This window comes from Limulus polyphemus, unplaced genomic scaffold (assembly GCF_000517525.1).
Source record: "Limulus polyphemus unplaced genomic scaffold, Limulus_polyphemus-2.1.2 Scaffold1309, whole genome shotgun sequence".
Classification (NCBI taxonomy): Eukaryota; Metazoa; Arthropoda; class Merostomata; order Xiphosura; family Limulidae; genus Limulus; species Limulus polyphemus.
In genome coordinates this window covers 30,736-49,822 of record NW_013666919.1, presented here as the reverse complement: position 1 = coordinate 49,822, position 19,087 = coordinate 30,736, and the positions used below count along the sequence as shown (strand labels likewise).

Sequence of the window (19,087 nt, the reverse complement as noted above, 5' to 3'; positions counted from 1 at the left end):
TATTAATTATTACTCAAATTATTATTTCAGTCATTCTTAATGGATCAAGCGTCTATATGCAAAGAATAGCCAAAAACTGGTTTTTATCGTTAAATGAAGATATAGCCTAAAGATGCTTTGCGAGCTTTACGGCATAACCAGGTTTCATTCGTCCTGGCCCCTGGGCAGTTGCCCCCTTTGCCCTCCCCTGTCGGCGGGCCTGTATGTATATATATATTATTATTTATTCATAAATGCTTAAATTTTAGTTACTTTTGTTGAAATATATAACAATAAATAAAAAATATGCATTAAAAACCCTGATTTTTAGTTCTTAAGATGTTATGAAAACTACAAACACTCAGAACGACAAGGTTACTAACCTTCACACTGAGTCCTTGTTCATTCTATCAAATTAAGACAAACACAAATTCATTTTGTAAATTTTAAATATACATTTTAAAACTAAACAATTTAAAATTCTCTAGAATAGAACATCACAAATCTACTATAACTCACCTAGTTTTTTAAGTTAGAAAAATTAATGTGTGTTTGGAGCAATTTTAGTATAAACATTTTTTAGCAAATTATGGCTTTCTCCATCATAAAATTGACAAACATCCATCAGACTTATGTGGTTCAGAACCTTCTTTTTCTATGTCTGGTTTTTGAATGTAACTGTAACAGTTGTGAAATGTGCATTTTAACCCCACCTGTGCACACGGGGTTAAACACCAACCACATTATATATATATATATATAAATTGAAAAATAAATACAAGTAATTTTTTAATGTACTTTAATAAAAATACATTGTAATACTTCACATACAAAACCATCCTCCTTTGCTCAATTGGCAACTGCTGTTCCCATTCATCAGGTCTTGGTTCCAGTGTAAAACTTTCAATATCTTGGAATACTTTGTTGATTTCTTCTTTAGCATCAACTACTGAAGACACATATAGAAAAACTGAGTATCCAAGAAAACATCAGATCAAGAAAAATAATGTGTGACACATACGAAAACGAAGGTTTCTTATGTGATAATTTTAGATAAAATTTAAATGTTTTCACATTCAACAATAAACTCTCCCTTTGTCAGAGAACTGCAATTTTCACAAATATTTACATGCCCCAGTGAAATGGATCTTGTTATTTGCATTACAACTTTAAAATAAATATACAAGTTCTTAATAAAATGACAAATTATAAAGCTATGTTTCAACTGCTCATGAAAAAAATACTGCTAAATTTAACTTATATAATACACATTTACAAAAAATAAAAAAAAGAGCAGGAAAAGTGAGCAATAATTTTTCTCAGACTTTTAAGTAAATGATACTTACTTTGTTTGTTCCCTCTTTCGACTTGGTTATCAATTTTAAACATTTCATTTTGAAGTCCTGCATCAGTCTATAAGTTAATCAACAAACTTTTAGTACTTTTATTTCATGAATTACCTTTAGAACCAAGTGAAGCAAAAAAGATAAATTGAACAAGAAGCCTACCTATTTATGGTTTATTTCTTATAGTTTTCACAATCAAGAGAATAAAACAAATAAAAAACACATCATTAATAAACACAAAATAGCTTATACTATAACTAATTATATTATAGGTTTTCAATTACCCGTCTCCTTTTGAGATCAGTCACGATCTAACTGTAATGCTAAACAAACTGTGAAAGACTAAATATATTAATCTGAATTGAATAAAAAAAACATTTAAATAACTTTATGGGATTTTCTAATAGTGTCAAAAACCAAATTACATAAATTTTAGTTGAAGACTCAAATTGCACTTTATTCAAACATGGGAGAAATAGCCCTGCCAGAGACCACTGGATTCTGGCCTAACTAACTAAGACTGGCCTTAGGGGCATGTAAAATTATATGTCTATTCTGAATGGATAATAATTCCATGAAAGTTATGCACTTGTGACGAAGTGATACAACTACTAATACTACTGTAATTCAATCTGTTGAAGAGCAAAGCAGGAATAGCGATACTGGACATCATCATGGAATAAAGTTAACTGTAACTCCTAATGTGCTAAAACTGAATTTATATTCATTTCAGCTCCAAATACACTACATCACCTTTTTGATTCAGTGTAATTCAGTTGTGATTCTCAGGCGAATTTGGAGCCAAACTAAATGTAAGTTCAGTATTACAACACATGAATAAAATGATGCTACATCAGTAATGCCAAACTGCTTTATCTTCCTGTGTTTATAAGATACTGCCTACTGTATGAAATGAAGCAGAATTTTGGCTTTTTTTTCAGAAGTGTTTCTGGCTGAATTTCATGTATTTTTGTGTGTGACATCTATCCAAGACACTTATACTGTAATAATTACTGTTTAACTCTATAACTTTGAACTTACTATGTGTATTTCCACAAAATTTGGCAAGCTTTTAGAAAACACAAGTCTGGTGTACAAAAGAAAAACGTTTTAATAAAGCATTTCTACTAAAGATGTTTCTGCAAATTTCCAAAACCTTTCCTGTGTCATTGAGGTAATTTTTGATGCTAAGAATAAAAATATTTCTTTTCACCTTACAATTTTCATATTTTATTGGTATAACCTCTAGAACCTCCAAAATGTTTTTTGGTAGAACTTTGTATCTTATGTCTCATATTCCCTACCCCATCACTAACTGTACAGTTGTCATCAATGTGTGGTGAAATAAAAAAGTAGAAAAATATGAAATAAAATGAATAATACCATTTTTTCCCTCTGCAAAGACTGCAGTATTGATCATAAAGTTTTAAATTACTTATATGAATAGTTACAACTGTTAACCTTTTTTCAAACTTGTTTTCTTTTAATTTTATATTTTTATTGCTGTACTTCATACCAAAGTTCAGTAGTAATCCTTGCATCAAAAGCAATAAATCACAGTGGGAAATCATTAGCTATTTTCCATAAAGCTAATGTAAGCAGCACTTAATCTAGTATCACGTTACATACAGGTGGTCAATCTAGTGTATTATAAATGTATTATTTTACTGAAATGTTTTAGGCTAAGGTGAGAAATTTATCATTTTAGTTACTTTTGTTTTTACATAAGAATAAGGATTTGTATTACTCCCTACATACTAGAGCTAACTTGAACTTGAGTAAAAATATTTAACATTCCCCTCCAAGCTTCATTGAGTATCTCAAATTTGGGTGCTTTCTAAAAAACTGATGTAGCTTTCAAATATACATTTCAGAATCAAAGCCAGCCCTTTGAAAATTGTGGTCTATGCAAACTTTGTATTTGGCATCCCCGCCCCTGTAAAATTGGCAAGAATTGTTAATTCCAATGTCAATTTTGATGCCCCTTGGGGTGGGTGCCCTGTGTGGGGGCACACATCACTCACCCCAAGGGCCAGCCCTGTTTAGAACAAAAAAAAAGTTTTAGATACAAGAATAGAATGTTCAAAACTACTGTAAATAAGGTATAAATAGGTTAAAAACATGTTGTTATTCAGAGCACCAAATCTGATCAACACAAATCCATCAATTATCATTGACTACCAGTTAACAGTAGAAAAACTGAGGCAGAATTGTAAGATTTACGTAGAGGAGAATCTGCTCTTTCTATGAGTTATAAATATGCCCATCAGCCACGTAAATTTGATTAGCAAATAAACTTAAAATTCTGAGAGAAGTACGAGAGGCTTTTCAAGTGGGTTTGACAAATTTCTTGATATCTCAATAAATGAAGAAGGTTCAAATTTTAGATTCTTTCTCATTATCAGGTATAGTTTGTCTTTCTAATTGGTTGGAAGCTACGGCAACCTAATTTCAAAATAAAAAAATATGAATTGATAATTTGGAGCTCAGGTGACAGGTGCATTTCATGATGCAGAAAAAATGAAATTTCAGGTTTTTTATATTTCTTTAAGAACTTAGAAATCAAAACTTAAATCATATATAGTTATAAAAATTTGAATTATAAACTATGTTTACATGCCACGGTTATTGAAACACACTGATAATAAATTTCTTTAATTAAATTTTGAATGTTAACACTGTTAACTCTCTTGCTATGGGCAATTCAGTCAATTCAATCGAGTTTGTAACCCTAAAGTGACCATCAGTTTCAATACTATAAAGTTTAATATGTTTGGCAAGTTTACAGTAAACTTTAAACGTCTTTTGTACACAAAAAATCAGACATTTTAATTAACTATTTCTACTAAAAATTTGTCTGTGAATATATGGAGTCAGAGTGTTGACTGCTCCAAGTACAAAGTGATTTTCATAAGATTAAAAATACTTTTCTTCACTAGAAAATTGCCAAATTTCATTTGCATAACCTCTAAAACCTCCTAAATAAATATCAAACCATTTTCAGTAAAATTTTATATCTTATCTGTTATTTTCTCTACCCTAATTCTATACACATTCTGTCAATTTGACTGACCTTGTAATCACTATAAAAAAAAATGGAATAAATCTAAATTACCCTTTTTTCTTTCTAGAACAGGAAATTACAATTGTTTATCCTAAATAGTTTAAATCTTGTAACACTCTACATCTATTTACACTTAATTTTATTGTTTTATTACCACTTGACCTGTGTCTAACTAAACAAGCTGTAAGTCACTTGGTCAAATACTAGCTCAAGTTACCATATTGAATTACGTGAAACAACAGTTGTTCGCGAGCATACCTCATGAATAACAATAATTAATTTTCATTATCTTACCCAATCTAACTAAATAAGTTTCTAATTTTTACATTTTATTTATTTTTATAATAATAAATAAAGAATATACATGAAGAACTAGAAATATGGTACTTACCTGTGTACTCTTGCTCTTTCGTTTTTTGCTGTCAACGAAAGTTAAGCCTACTGTTTTTTGTATTTTTTTTTATACTAATGGTACTAGTACACTAAATCATTTTGTTCGATTAAATAATGCACCTTAGAACACAGAATAATAACAGGCACAAAGTAAACAATATTCTATAACTATTATAATTTATCTGGCTTTCTAACCTTTAAAAATTGTGCTAAGCTTGTTGATGTGAATATCATAAGAGAAATGTTCAAATTGGAGACAAAATAAATAATAATCTGTTCATAAAACAATGTAATACAATACATCATTTGATAGATTAAAACTATGGCTTTCTATTGGTTATAAATAATAGTATAAAACACCAGAGAGAATTATTGGTAATTTGAAAAAGGAAGAATGTGACAGGTCGGTCTGATTTTCTAGTTAATGGCTCTATAAATAAATACAATTGAAGGCTATAAAAATTATGCTTTGCCTTAGTAATATCTATAATATAATGAGTAATTTATGTTAAATTCCGTACTTGTCAGAGAGGTGATCAAAAAATTAAAGAAGAGAGAAGACCTAAAGAACAAGCTTATGTAATATTAAAATTTGATTTATTAACTACATTTTGATGTCAAGTTTATTCGTATACATTGATAATAAAGTAGTTTAATTAAATTTTGAATGTAACACTAAAAAGTTGTGATATAAGCACTTTCACCTATCCATAGCGAGAGGGTTAAAGGACGTTACTCACATACACTTTGATCCAGTTGTTTGGAAAGAGTTATCTAGACCTTTAAAGATAAGAAACTCATACAAGAGAAGTAATAAGCAGGTCAGGTTATTGCTAATATTACACACATTATGAAGTATATTACGTGAGATTGAAAAGTGTTTTATGTATAAGGATGACAACATGCAAGAGCTGGAAGCAGAAGTGACATAAGATGACACTTCATTGTGACCGAAGCTATGCAAAATGAACCTTGGGAACAAGAGTAATGATATGAAAGGGAAAAGGGTATTTTTCTCATCCATCACTGGTGTGGCATGCTTTCAAAAATGAATATGTATTTACAATTAAAAAGGTAGTAGCTGCTAGGTAACTGCTCCAGCTAAGTAGATGTTGACAGTGCTAGAATTAGTAGTATATGCATCATGACATTTGCAATAGAAAAAGTAAGGATCATCTGGCTGTGGTAGCTAGGTACTTGTACTGCAAGTGTTTAGTCCAGCATTCAATTCAACACTTGGTGTGCATACTTTTTTAGAGATTCTTCCATTAGCATCAAATAATAGTAAATTACAGGTTATTTTGAAAGCTATTTTAAAAAAGATTTTACATTTCTGACAAACAAACTTTGCAAAAGTGTTCATAATATTCTCACCTACAACACTAGAAGCTCTAAGGCTGGCTTGTAACTGTCATTAATTTTGAACTGCTCACCAGATGAAGGATAGACAGTCAGCAGTACTATACACTGCTAAAAGAACTTTGTCTGGCTCTTTGAACTGAAAATTTTGATTGACTGTAAACCTTATATAAAGCACGCAAAGCTACAAATGTGGAACTTATTCAGCAGCATCAGGTCTTAAAACCTTGGAATGTTTGATTTGCAACCTTGAAAATAACTGCTAGCCTATGTGATTCCAAAAGTAATGCAAGTTATGTCTTTTAATGATACCTCACTTGTTTTCACATAATAAAGTCTAATTAACTCTCACAAAGAGTAACATAATTATTATGAATTCCTATGACACACATATTCGGAAATTAAAAAACAAGAAGATATTGTGCTGGAGGTATTGTAAATGTATCATGAATATAACCAGACAACAAAGAAACTAAGATGTATAAAGGCACTTCAAAAACTTCAATTCTTATTTAACCAAATAACAGATTTGCTATCTCTTCTTCTTGTTAACAAATAGAATGCTTTAGAAATATTTATAACACAAAAATGCTACTGAACTAATCACAAAATGATAATTCTGCATTTCAATAACATACTCATGGTCTTTAAGTTTTAATAAACTTGTTCATACAGAATAAAGAATTCTTCAAAATCCTTTTAAAAACATACTTACATAATATGTTACTGCATTAACGAAGAAGCTTGACAATTGACTTAATTGGTCTTCTAGTTCAGCACTAAATAACAAATATATTTAATACATAATATTATAAAAACAATTATACAACATCCTATAATCCTAATTTCATCAATCACGCAAACGTATTACAACAGTAGATGATGCATTGAAAAATTAAAGCAGACATATATGATTTACAAATACTTTGATATTTTTTTAGACAAGTTTCAAAAATTATATTTTAATTCTAAGGAGAGATAAAAAAAAACTTGAGCATTATTTAAAAATCCTTAATATTTATGTATGTTGTTTAGCAAATGTACTACTGCTCTCATTTTCAGTTTGATAAAATTTTGCAGTTTACACTGATTGTACATAGATTCTTTAAAAATGATCTGTGAATGAAATAAACAGAAAAATAATATTTTACTTCTGAATAAATATTCACTGTCACTATCTTCTTTGTCAAAACCACATTATTAAATAGTCTATGAATCAATAGTTATTTTACTATTTGTACAACTCAGCCAAAATTAATTAGATACTCACATATTCTCAAGCATAAAAAGGAATGTTTAACACTTGTCAATAAGTAATATGACTATTATGAAAAGTGAAATATCTTGAATATGCTTCGCAACAAATTCATTTATGTTCTTACACTCATGTAATTTTGATAAATTTTTTTTTACAAAAATTAAAAATGTAATGCATTTACAAATCACAGTATTCATTACTAATAAATGCTTTGCTTCCAATTAAATGTTTCAAATTATTTCTGATAGATTGTCTGGCTGTAACACAATTGTAAATTTAAATATACATATATTTTCACTAAAGGCACTATAATAAAAAGTGTCTTACAGAAATATATTTATACACTCAGAGTAATAAGATGCAAAAGAACACCTGGAAATACTCTGTTCTTTTTTATAGAGAAAACTGTTTATATGTATGAAATTATAAGTTTCACAAATATTATCATAAAACAGTGGAATGAAAAAACCTTAAATGTGTAATGTAATTCAAATAATCAGCTATCCAGATGATAAAACCAATTTTTATTTAATGTTAGTGAGAAACATTTTAGTGATATGAGGGAAAGCAAATATGTAAACAAAATCCTTAAAAAAAACTAACACCCTTTTAGTGAAGCAGATATTATGAATACAAAAGTGTAGATGGATTTAGTTCAATAAACATCATGCTCAATAACCAACAAGAAATATGGAAGTTGTTGATATAGAGGCAGTTTGCAACAGTAGGAGGAAGTTGTCAAATAATAGCATTGTTTGTAACATTGAAAAGCATGACACTCAAGTGTGAAAGAACGGGAAAGGGTCGAAACCACACAGACTTAGAATTGCCTGTCGGGTAAAATGTTATGAATAAAAAATGGTTAAATGGCCGTGCAACCCACAGGAGTGGAGGTCCCACAAAATGCCAAACCTCCATGTAGTGTTGTAAGCCTTCTCATCGAAGAAGACAGACACAAGATGTTCTCTCATGAGGAAGCCTTCCCTGATCGAGGTTTCAAGACGAATCAGTGGCCCACATTGGCTGGACAAGAAGAGGTTGTTTGTTTCAAGGAACCAAACAAGATGAAGCATCAAGGTCTGATTGATCTTACATCTCTCTGGGAGACGGTAGAGAGAACAAACAGCGATGGTACGACCCACGGAGATACGGAGCTGGGAATGTGATGGTCAACCAGCTGTGTCACACCTCTATGAACTCATACAACACATTACCTAGCATTCCAGTATAAAGAAAACTACCGAAAGGTGAGAGTATCTGCAGGTTTGAGGAATGTTTCCTGTAAGGAGAGACACACAGGATGATAGGAATCAATCAAAGCCTTAATGTCATCGAAATTATAACGAAAACCTTGACAGTTCCACTGTATCAGAGTGGCCATTGTTATTTAGGTGGAGGAGAACTTGGCAGTGAACCCTTCTGTTTGTGACCAGAACGTTTCTCTTTAGTAGAAAGAGGTCTATCTATCTCCATGGAACTTGCCCTGGGTCAGTTGAGCAGATCTTTGTCAGTAGAAGGAGATTCCAGTGACTGAGGGAATGAATGAATAATGGTTCTGCATCATGGGGCTGATGGAAAGAGACCAGAGTAGTCACTGAATGCCACGGTGGGGACAGAGACAGGAGTAGAAGTAGACTTTTCAACTCTTGTATCTACAGAAGGCAAAAGACTCTTCACATAGTGTGAGAAAGACTCTGAAGGAGGCATGAAAAGATCTGTCTGCACTCCCACTGTAGCAGTGGATGACAACTTCAGAACCTCTGGATAAGAAATCTTATTGACAGTTTTTAATTAAGCATTGTACCTCTTTTTTCCCACTTACAACAAAAATAAGAGGGATGGGACCCATTACAATTGATGCAGTGAGAGTCTAGTTGATAAACATAGGTGTCATTGTCTTTGCCGCCACAACAAACACACATCAAAGAACCACCACAAGATGCCTTGGAATGTTCGGAATGCTGACACTGGAAACATCTGAGAGGGATAGGAATATATGGCCATACCTTACAGCTAAGATAACGTGCCTTGACAGAGGCAGGTGGACGTGGTGATGTTACTGTCAAAATTTGTAGGCAGCATAATTCCTTCTTTATGAGTGGAAATACGACTCACTGCAGAAACTTCTTGGCAAAAGAAATCAGTAAGGATGTTCCGTAAATGCCCCTCAACGATGACTCCTCAGGAAGAATTTAAAGATGCATGGAGAGTAACCTCAATAGGTATATCTCCAATGGACTTTGAATTCAGGAGGAATTCACTGTGTTTTGGTTGAGATGTTTCCAGAACAGAATGAGAAAGGGAAACATTTGTCCTAATAATTTCTCAGTCAAAAATGAAGGATGAGAAAATGAGGTACTGAAACAGTAGGAGGTAGGGATTGGAGATCAGAGTATTCCAATCATGGTCACTTTGTTTTTTGCAGTTCACTGGGTGTACAATCCATAAAAAGGAAAACTTCAGTGCTCACTGACCCCACCCACCATGGAATCCTAGAAGGGGATGCACTACATTGCGAAAGCCGAGCATTGTAGAGATGCTAGGGTTTCATGGACACTATACCCAAACACCAATATCAGAAACAATGTCCACAACACCCTTTGAGAATGTCCAACACTGGTACTTGGTGGAATCTAGCCCAACTAGACCAGCCGATTGATCCTGGGTGAGCCACCCCAAGGAGGCCCGTCTACAGGAATTCAGGGCCAAAGTGGTGTGATAAAGTGCCACTGATATAAACTAACTCAGAATAAGCAATGTAGATCAATTTTGATACCCATCTCAACAAACTAGGGGAGACGTCCCATGATACTAAAGGATCCCAATGAATAAAAAGTCATTGTCTAGCACCTCTAAAGGCATTAGTGTAAGCAACATAACACTTCAAGACCCTCACTGGACATAACAAATGATCAAGATCCGATCTGTCATAGAAGTGAGAAATGGTGGTCAGATGAGACGGTGAAATGGATTTATCCTTTGCTGCCAGTATTTTAGGGATGAAAAACCTGTCTGAGGACATAAGCAGAATTATAAAGCATCCTGAGCACAATCAGTGCAAACAACTTCGAACGACAATGTCTGTTGGCCTAGAGCAACGAAAATTAAACCTTCAGGAAAAGGTGATATATGGTACATGAGGCTGAAGTCAGAAACAGATTTTGAGAAATGGCATGTAATACCATCTTAATATACCAGTTAGATAACAAATGATCATTTTGACAAAGGACCAAAACACTGTGAGGAGGCCGAAGAGTACTGGGGACTCAAATAATTTTAATCTTGAGTATCTAAAGGTAGATGATAAGGTCGCCTTATATAAGGCAATTGTGAAAGAGCCTTGTCAAAGAGCCAGGTCAAAAAATGAGTTATGGTTGGCACTTCTGGTCGATGTGGATTCAACCTTCTCTCAATACACCATCACCAATATGTGTGCCATTTCCATTGATGAATATCCCTTGTGAGACTAAGACTGAGACAGATGCATGGCAACCTCAGAAATTAAACCCCAATGCTGTGCAAAGGACCACATAACCTCCAAGCCTGAAACTTGAGCTTCAGGATGGCTGGGTGTATGAAGTCAGATCGTGGCCGCCTCAAGAGAGATGGCCAGGGTTTAGCTGCCAATATGGTGCTATCAACAGGACCCAACAATGGGTTGGAATGAACCATAGCTAGTACCTTGGGTAACATACAAATCGGTTGAAGGCTTAGACAGAATGCATCTATTGCCAATGCCTGAGGGTGAGGTACTGAAGACCAAAATGTCAGTAGTTGGGTGTTCCAAAAGAGTGGCCAAAACACCAATCATAAGTGTTTTGAAATGAGAGCCAATTGAACAGAAAACCTCATGATTCAGCATCCACTCTTTTGGGAGAATCCATTTGGGTCAAGACAATTGATCTGCCACTGAATTCATCATCCCTGGAACATGGCAAGCTAGTAGTGTGATATGAGAGGAGTGGTCCCAAAAAGGAAGATCCAAGGTTCAAAAACAAGGAGCTCTGGACCAAGTTTCCCCTTGATGAGAAATGTAAGACACCACCATGGAATTGTTGAAGTGAAGCCTGACAACATTCCCCTTAATAAGCCCAGACCATGAGACATCACCCTTAGAACAAGAAGTTCTAAAACATTGTGTAGGGAAGTCTCGCCATCCTTACTTAGACCCTGAAATTCCTGACCGTTGAGATATGCACCCCATCCCTGAAGCGAGACATCTGTGAAGAGATGGATCTCTGTATGAGGTGGCAGCAGAGGAACACATGTTGAAGTATTGTTCCAATCTAACCAGCACTTGAGATCGAAAATAATGATCCTAAAGAAACTGGGGAATCCAGCAAATCGCTGTTCATGATCCATTGATCCATAAAGACCAGTGAAGGGATCTCTTGTGCACTCATCCCAAAGGAATGAGGGATTTGAGTGGTGCTCAAATCCCCAAAAGAGAAAGAACCATCCACGAAGTGTGAGAAGGACAGGTGAGTAAGAGTTCGACTGCCTGTTCCATAGCTTGGAGCCAGATGAGAGTTGGCTGAGTCTGACTGAAACGCATGTTGAAAAAGATACCCAGACTGATGATATATTATGCTGGAGTGAGAACAGATTTCTCAGCTCTGATAATGAAGCCTGCTTTGGTTGTTTCTGAAAGTAGAATCTGGGTGTGACGTTCTGCCAACTGACAAGATGGTGCTAGCAATAACCAGTCATCCATAGAATAGTGTGTTCACAGGCCTAGAGAAAAGAGGTGATGAGAAAAACTTGTATACACTTTGGCAGAACACATATGGTGCCAATGCCAGTCTAAGGGGGCAGAGCTCCGAACTGCAGCACCTGATCATTGTGCAAAAATTCAGATAGTGGCAGTTCACTGCCACTATGGAAACATGCAGATAGGACCCAGTGACATTGAACTTGGACATCCACAATCCTAGTAAAAAAATGCCAATGCAGAGTGAGGAATAACTCCATTGTGAAACTTGGAGAATCTAGGAATTGATACAGATGATAAAGATCGGATGCCAATCTCCTGTCTTCTTGTTCACAACAAACAGATGAGAACAAAACCCTGGAAGAACCAGCACAATTCTCTCCACTGCCCCTAGACCAACGAAACTCTGGTAGGTCTAGAACAAAGTTAGGAAATTTGAGTATCTGCAGGAGACAGATACACTACAAATCGGGCAGTGAATATGTGAATTGAAAACTAATCCTGACTCAAAGACCTGTAATGATCACAAATCCATGGTTAAGGTTTTCCACACATCTAGAAATTCTCAGAGCCAAGCTCCAAGACTCTAAAGGCATACAACAGTCACCATCACCACTGGCAGCATTCTGACAGAGTGGAGGAACCTCATAGATAGAGACAGAATCTCTTCTGGGTACCATTACACTGAGGGGGACATGTCAGGACCATTGAATAGGGATGAACTATCCCTCTATAGGAGCTGAGGAAAGTTGAGTTGCCAACGGCAACAAAGATGAATGTAGAAGCTGACAATTGAATCACTGTACATGCTAACAATAGTCCCAACTCGTCATCAAATTGACTTCATGATCCTGAGAGTCTTCACACACCAAAGTTGGAGGGATAACAAACAGCTTAGCACTGTATATAGGGTGAGATGATCCCAAAAAAGGTGTGTTCTATTCAGGTTGACTACAGACTCCACTCTAGAACCCCACATTTCCAGGAGCAGGTGTATTCTTTGAGAGTCTGAATGTGTGTTCCTGGTAGTGGTAGGCTAAGTCATGTAGTTCTAACAATCAAGGTGGACAAAGCATAGATGTCCCTTCATGTAACTGAGCAGTAAACCTCCCTGCATGAACTGCAATATCAGTGGATGGAGAGAAAACTATGTATTTGCTCTCTGCTCTTTCTGCCATCAAGGAAGGTGCAGGCTCAAAAGCAACCCTGGGAAAGACCCAAAACATCACACACTTGCTGGATCAACTGAAGAAAAGATGCCGGAGGTAGCTGATCCCAAAGTGGCCTACTGAGAAGCCAACAGAATAAAGGAGTCAACAGTTAAAATAAAAAGTTGGTAGCAGGTGCTACCTGCCATATGCCTTTCCTCTAGTGAGTAGTTCAAAATTAGTGACAGTTGTAGCAAGTAGTTTTAGTAGCTTCACCATAACAAAGAAAGGGCAAGCTAGTGTGGTAGTATTGAGAATTGATCCTCAGACCATTGAATTATGACAGTGACATGTATGACAGTAGGCACACTACCAATATAACAATGGGTCACTGATCAACCTGGGGTCACACAGAGCACATGGACAAGCTGTTATTGATAGCTCATTGATATGCAACCCAAAAGTGCTGAACATAAGTCTCTGAACACATCCAGTACCCTGTGGCACTGAAATCTAGAATGTATCAGCCTGATGTTGGCAGAGACCCCATGGGAAATAGCCTGCTGCCTTTATCACTAGCAAGGTTAGTGTTTTATGGTGATACCAGGTGACAGCTGCTATGAATCTCCTATTTATTTTAATGTGATACTGACTGTAGTGAGTGGATCAACAATTTTGTGATAGTTGGTCTACTGGTGTTTGACTGCACAGAAGAACGAATGTATTTCACTGCTTGCTGAATACTGTATTTAGTCTGTATTGGGCTAACATTATGATGCTATATACTGTAGTAGACAGCACAAACATTAATCTGGCTGAAGGAATTTTAGATTAAAAGTCTAAGTTTCACTAAATTCTGCCAGTGAAAATTCATTTCATGAAGATGAAGTAAATTGAGTTTGTTAGCTCCTATAATGCACTACGTTAAGTACATTAATCGAGGAATAGCTGGTAGAACTAGCGTACCTTGGTTGCCATATGAGCAATAGCACATGAGCCAGAGACAGGCAGGTAGGTGTAGATGGCAATATATAAATATGAATATATAATGTTTGTGCATTGTGTTTCAGACATGTGTTGAAATTACATAAAGTCTTTCAAATGTGGTGTAAACCTGAATAAATCAATTATGCAAATAACTCAACAGTCAAGTGACGTATGAATACCAAATAAAGCTTTGATTTGAATGTTAAGATGTTGAGATATGAAGTATGATTATCGACCTGCAAGGGTTTTATCAGAAGCTGGTAACCTATGATGTTTGCTGCTTACTTGCAACTTTCCACCAGTAGTAGTTTTTGAATTTTGCTTGATAATTACTAAATACTAGTAGATGTACAAATCAATATTTTTTCAGAAAGTAGGCTTAGTTATACAACCAGAAACTGGTAAAAATAGCATGTTTGTCATTTCGTACTCGTAAAACCAGAGAGTTTCAATTTGGGGAGGATACAAATCTCATAGTATATTTTGTGTGTGGCATATAAACCTGCTGATGATTTGGACTGTAACCAACATGAAGCATGTATGAAAAAGCATAGGCAACCAAATATTTTCTAATTGAAAGGAGAAGAAATCAAGACAAGCAGAGCCTAGTAAATATAATTTTAAAAACCATATAACTAAAAAAAAGTTAAATAAAAGGTAAAGTAAGATATAATGAAAATGTGTCATAAGCACAATATTCTGATTTTGTCAAAAAATGATAGTACAATCAGTGTAAATTTAAGCTTGAAATAATTCCTTGTACAAAATTTTGCTTTTTACTATTTATAATCATCAAGTTCAATGCTCCAGTAGGAGCTGTAGTGAAGTATTCAGTACATTCTTAGAAAAGGAACACTAAAAAAGTCTTCCAGATGGAAAGTCTTTTGGAATCTGTCAGTGTCCCAAGTTCTTATAATACCACAAAAATTTATGAATAAGGAACACAGACAGATTCAATAGATAATGATCTTGTACTTGTATTTAAGCAAAGTCATCCTAATTAAACTAATGACCAGAGGGAAGGCAGCCAGTGTTTTTTCAATTAACTATAACAAAAATGTCTATTAACAAACATAAATCATATCAGTTAAGAATAATATAACTATAACTAAAAAAACATGTAAAATGATAACATAATAGTAACAAAAAAAATTATTTAGTTATATGACATACATCCACGTACGTTGGGGACAAGTAGTCTGACTGAAATTCTTGTATATGTGAACAGAATGTGTCAGAAATGCAGAAAATAGTCATGTAGATAAACTGAAAGTATATTTACTGAAGACTTCTGCAAATAGTTCCAGACAGAATAATGCTTTACTATTTTTTTTAAGTATTTTTTCTTACCCCCACATACAACCATATTGCCTTGTTTTCATTTGTTACCAAAACAGAATACAGCACAACTGTATTTTCACTCACACTGAAATGCTTTTTCTATCCTGTGGTTAGGACAATACAGCTTCACTTTATAGACCTAGTGTTTAGCAAGAGTAAGGGGAAATTCAAGGAGGTCAAAATGTTGCATCTATTTATTTTATTTTTTCTAAGAATAAATTCCCTTTAATCAAACTAAACTAGTTCTGTAGCTCACATATAGAATTAAAATTTGTCTTGTGTCTACAATTAAAATAGTGTAAATATTTGTTATTAAAATAAGAGAAGTTAAAATAAACCAGCTTGTTAAAATGTCTCCAGCATAATGAATCTATTTGTCTATTATGCAAGTGTATGAAAAGTTCAGTAGAACTGGCTAGTAAATGGTAATCTCTGATCATTCAATTTTGATGGCTGGCTAGCCTAAGGAGAGTATTGTGAAGAGTTTATTTAATGTAGAGCCCCAAGTTATTTTACCTCGACAAATGTCAAGGTCGTCACCACGTGGTTAACTATAATTATAACTAATATTAAGCTAAGAACTATAAGTAACTAAAACTGAAGGTACAAAACCTTAACTATAAGTATAACTATAACTTAAAAAAACCATAACTGAAAAACAAAGTTGGCAGCACTATATCATCCACCTTACGACAAGATGTACAGAGCACTATGGGCTGGTCAAGTGCATGACCCTAACAAAGTCTGGTAGACAGGGTTATCCACAGTTAAGTCATCCATTGCCTACAAGTACATGTAAACCCGTAGAAATGGTACTTGACAATAGCAACAGTTAGAAGCTGTGACTGAACCATCACAACACTGAAAATTTCACTTCCACCTAAATTTCTGACCAATTGATATCAATAATACAACATATCTTTCAATCTTGACTTTTTGTTGCACATGATCAAAATCTTGAATCCTTTTCACTACTTTGCTTTCAACTGCTAGAAGTTCCACACATATTTATTCTTCTGCTTCAAAACCCATATTCTTGTATGGATGATTATGCCTTGATAAAGATAAAGGAGTAACCCAAGGTTCTGGCAACTGTGAGGATGACTTATGTCTAACTGTGGCTAAAGACATCTTGTTTTTGGAGACCTCTAAGATGCAGACTTTCTTGAAATCTGCCAATAGCCTTTCCCTGTAGTCTGAGGAACAAGACATTCAGACTACAATATCAGCCAATCCTTTAGCTTTTTCAATACCAATGGTAGCAACTCCTCTGAAGTCAACCCTGCCCATATCAACTAAGTGACACCAAACCATTTGTGCTACCTTTCTCTATTATTACTTTTTTGAGTTCTACTAATCTTTACTCTTTTTCATCAGTAACTCAGTAGTTATCATTGTTTAATTTTGTGCATACATTTGTGTGCAGAATATAAAAGACATTATTCTACTTTATTTGGGAACTTACACTTGTTTCATGACCAGAACATAGTTTATGTTTCTTTTTGTTTTTTCACTTATTTTTAAAATTTAAAGTTAGGAATAGTCATGATAGCCTGAAAGTAAAGAAAAGAATACATACTGATGTCATAGCATAGCCAGCATTTTCTCTCTCTTTTATATAGTTTAGGCAGGTGAACATTTCAAAACATTTTGCACATACATGTTTATAATTAGGTACAACAGACGTACAGCAAATGATTTAAAGTAATGATATTCACTGTGGCCATTACTGTTTTGATTGTAAATGATATATATTTTGTTTGAATTCTACTCTTAAAAATTCGTTCATAGATTAAAAATTAACATACATCATAAAATTTAACTGATAACCTACGAATAAGTAATGCTTACACACTCATACAGTATTGTTCCTTGTTTTCTCTTAGGTGATTCTGTAATTCTTCAATTTTTTCTGTGAGTTTCTGATTTGTTGTTTTTAGACTGTACAAAAAGAAAGATAAAAAATTAATAAGATGATTTATTTAAAACTACCTATATCATATTAAAAATCAAGCTATCATTAAAAATTGATATTCTAAAATAAAAAATTTGAATAGATACTTGTTTAGTACAACTATTAACTAATCTCATGTCTTTCCAAGAATTGGATCTTGTTGTTTTGTTAATGCCTTTATTTCCTCTCCTGTACCTTGCCTATAATCACTTGCCAGTTCTGCACACTTGTACTTGTGATAACTTGAAATACTCAAACACGAGTATTATGCCTTCTAGTGAAATAATCCTAAGTCAATCATATTTAGCCACATGGCGTTTCTTCCACCCGAGTTTACAAATATACTTCCTACCTACTGAACTTCCAAGTAATACATTTTTTCTTGCCACTTCATACAGTACATACTGCATTATTTGCTTTTGACACTATCAAAGTACATCCATTTTATCAGATATCATTTGAAACCATCAGCATCACCTCCAGGTCAGTTATGTCCAGATACTATACAATCAATGAAGAACATTTCACACCATCTCTACACATACAACAATAGCCCTCATGGATACTGTGTTGTCAGGGTTTCTATATAACAGTCATTATAAAAGTCAATACAGAATCTGGACTTGCTTTTAAAGAGAAATAGAGCTAGATGGTACGCAAGAAGATTCTGACACAAATACATTTGAGCTTTTTGACAACATGACACCAGTGAAGGTCTATTTCTCACCATCTTATTATTATATGATATTTAAATGAATTCATGGGTTAGAAGATTCCAAATGATTTCATTGTAATATGTTTTTTTAAATTTTAATCATACAAAATTATAAGAAAGCTAATTTTTTTTTCAAATGTTAAGTTAAAAGTTTTCATTTAATGCATATGTCTTAGAGCACTGACAAAGCAATTTTGTTGAGGAATGTTGCCACAGTATTAATTCTGGCAATGCACTATAAAACATGGTCTGCCATTTATTGGGAATTCATTAACTCTAAAATGTTAATTTGATGCAGCAGTTATATGGTTTATTTTACTGCATTATAAAAAAGCTACTAGATGAAATAGTTTGAAACTTTAGATGAACTACAGATTACGTAGCTTCTGCAAATAAAATAACTTCTTCTCATATGATATTTAAATGAATTCATGGGTCTGAAGATTCCAAAATATTTCAGTGTGATATGTTTTTTTAATTTTTAACCATATCAAAATTATAAGCAAGCCAACTTTTTTTTTCAAATGTTATTTAAAAGGTTTTGTTTAATATATGTAATGTTTAAACCCATTTTACATTCACACATATATATATATATATATATATTATTTTTTTTTACTTTCTTTTTTGGTTATTCTCTTTGCCCATTCAAGTAATTACTTTGGCTGATGAGACACACAACTCACACAACAGCTTTTTCAACTTGTACTACCATCTATATGCACAATTTTCGTTTGCCAATAGCCTTGATACTCCCACCTACCCTCACGTGTTTTTACATGAGACAGATGTGTGATAGCATGCAAATGAAGATGCAACAACCCTCTACCAA

General features: G+C 33.9%; 1 protein-coding gene across 1 annotated transcript in view; it reads right to left on the bottom strand.

Annotated features, from left to right (window-relative positions):
* LOC106463038 overlaps window positions 1–19,087 on the bottom strand; it is a 58,930-nt gene that overhangs the window by 9,941 nt on the left and 29,902 nt on the right. Inside the window, exons 5-8 of the mRNA XM_013923008.2 lie at window positions 17,438–17,527; window positions 6,857–6,920; window positions 1,326–1,392; window positions 811–928 (exon numbers count right to left, since the gene is read on the bottom strand). Of these exons, the coding sequence (XP_013778462.1) occupies window positions 811–928; window positions 1,326–1,392; window positions 6,857–6,920; window positions 17,438–17,527 (339 nt within the window). The remainder of the gene's footprint in view (window positions 1–810; window positions 929–1,325; window positions 1,393–6,856; window positions 6,921–17,437; window positions 17,528–19,087) is intronic.